Raw genomic sequence first — 2,209 nt, forward strand, 5'->3', positions numbered from 1 at the left:
TCCCTGATCGGAAAGCTACCTAGCTAGTTAGATAAATTCACTAAGAACAAGCTAAATGCATATAAATCAGGAAATGAAACACATTCTCATGGAATTGTGTAAATCATTACTTTTATTCTTCTTTATGCTTAACTTTAGACATAAAACAAATTTAAGAGCATGTACAGTAGATTCACTAGCAAGGAAATCGAACTGAACATCTGAGGACAAAGTCGTACTAGAAAAAATTTGTACTTCAAGGCCATTTAGTGAATTCAAATACTTTCAACACTATATCAAATCCAGTTGGTATTTGCCAGATGAAAAGAAGAACATTTAATGCATTCAACGCGATGTGAAGATTCCTGGCAGTCTCATTTCCTTTCTGCATTGCAGGTACTAGAGCAGCTGCCAATGCCCATAGTACTGTAATTTCTGTTACGCGAAAAAACCACAACACAGTGAGATTTGCAACCATTTGGCTAGGAAACAGGATTTTGGGAAAAACTTGAAAACTTACCTGCTCCTGCATACAAATGGGGACCTGGAAATAGCTTTCCAGTCCTAAGATATGTATTGACTCCTCCACCAACAGATTCCAGTACTCCAAATCCTAACAGAATTGACCCTGCATTGAAATGCCTGTCTCTAAATGACCCCTTAAGCAACTCTTTCCTTTCCTACATGACACAAATTGATCTTCGAAAATGAATAACAATTTTGTCAAAAGATAATACAAATTTATTCAACTATCATTAATTTTCAAACACAAAGCCAAGACTTTGGACTGGAAAGCTTAAAATCTCTACTACTACTACTAGGGATTAGAATGACACTAAACAATGGTTAACTTTTCAATTTGGCTTCTGAACTTTCAATGTTTGCAATTTGCAAGCTGAAGTTTCAAATTCGCAAGATATCTGTACCTGCCATAACAGAAGTCAAACTTGGCTTACAAGTTACAACATCTTCACTGGAACGTGGCATACCACGTTGGGTTTCTCATATGGAAATAACCGTTATGCCTTACGATTTCAAAGATTGGATGTAAACACATTGGAACTAAGGTTGCTAACTTGACCAAAGTTGAGATACCTACTATTGTCATAATCACTACATCTATAACACATCTGTTTTAGTCTAAATCCATGAATTTTTGTTACCTCGGTGAGCTGTTGGATTTTGATTTCAATGGGAGATGGAGCTGCTCCTTCCAGAGCTTGACCTTCTGGAGTGACAGGTGTTGGTTTGACTTGTTTCTTTAGCTCAGTGATCTCATTTTGAATGGTTCTGACTCTCCTCCATTGCCAACCCAAGTAACCAGCCCACAAAGTGAAGAAGAACAAACCACCCATTACAATAGGGTGGATAAGTGCCAATGTCCTCCCTTCCAATATCCCAAGTTCACCATTAGCAGCAAGTGCATCCTGTAAAAAACAAACAAATTTCAATAAAGTTGAATACTTTATGTTTAAAGGAAGAACCTTTATCACATTATTATGTTTAGAGACAGAGATATGAGTGAACTTGCCTTAGGATCTAATAAAAGGAGAGGCAATGCCAAAGAAGCTGGTTTAAGACTATGGATGATTGTCTTTAATTTGTCATGTTGTTCTTTGTTTTCAATCCTTTTTATTGAATTGGAGATGATGAATGGCCCTCTTGAAGTTGAGGAGGAGCAATATGATGGCTTGCTGGGGGTGAAAGGAAGTTTAGGCAGAGAGAGTGGGGTTGCCAATGCCATGCTCTTTTCTTCTGTCAGGCACACTCACAAACAGATAGAGTGCTTGCTTTGTGTTTGCAGAAGAAGATAAGAGGAAGTCAGATTCCTGGATGGGATTGCATTTGGAATAGATGGTCAACTGTGATTTGCCCAACATCTCCAAAATGGGTCCCTCTCCAACTTGCTGTTTCACTTTTTGCCTTTTTGGAAACATGATGAAAACTCCAGGCTTCGAACTTGTTACTCTCTTGAAATGATAAGTCGACTCGAAATTCATTTTCATTAGCTCCGAACTTGGCCATAATTAATTCCAGTTCGGTTTAAAACTGATTCGATTTCGCAACTTCTGTACATCAAAAGAAAGGAACGTGGGCCTCAATGTATTATAAACCGGGCCTGGAAACAGCCTTACATGGCCCATTAGTTGATCCGTCATCTTCAGGCTATGTATTATGCTTTTCTTGAAAGGAAAAGTAGAAATATTCACCTTCTCCACGAAGGACAAAT

General features: G+C 38.1%; 1 protein-coding gene across 1 annotated transcript; it reads right to left on the reverse strand.

Moving 5' to 3' along the window:
* Positions 1-235: 235 nt before the first annotated feature.
* On the reverse strand, positions 236-1,979 carry LOC139884120 (uncharacterized). The gene is made up of 5 exons (XM_071868191.1): positions 1,853-1,979; positions 1,511-1,734; positions 1,143-1,406; positions 500-659; positions 236-414 (listed from the first exon to the last, which is right to left on the reverse strand). The coding sequence occupies exons 1-5, from the start codon at positions 1,977-1,979 to the stop codon at positions 236-238; spliced, it is 954 nt and encodes a 317-aa protein (XP_071724292.1).
* Between the last annotated feature and the right edge of the window lie 230 nt (positions 1,980-2,209).

The sequence above is a fragment of the Rutidosis leptorrhynchoides genome, unplaced genomic scaffold, assembly GCF_046630445.1.
Source record: "Rutidosis leptorrhynchoides isolate AG116_Rl617_1_P2 unplaced genomic scaffold, CSIRO_AGI_Rlap_v1 contig504, whole genome shotgun sequence".
NCBI lineage: Eukaryota > Viridiplantae > Streptophyta > Magnoliopsida > Asterales > Asteraceae > Rutidosis > Rutidosis leptorrhynchoides.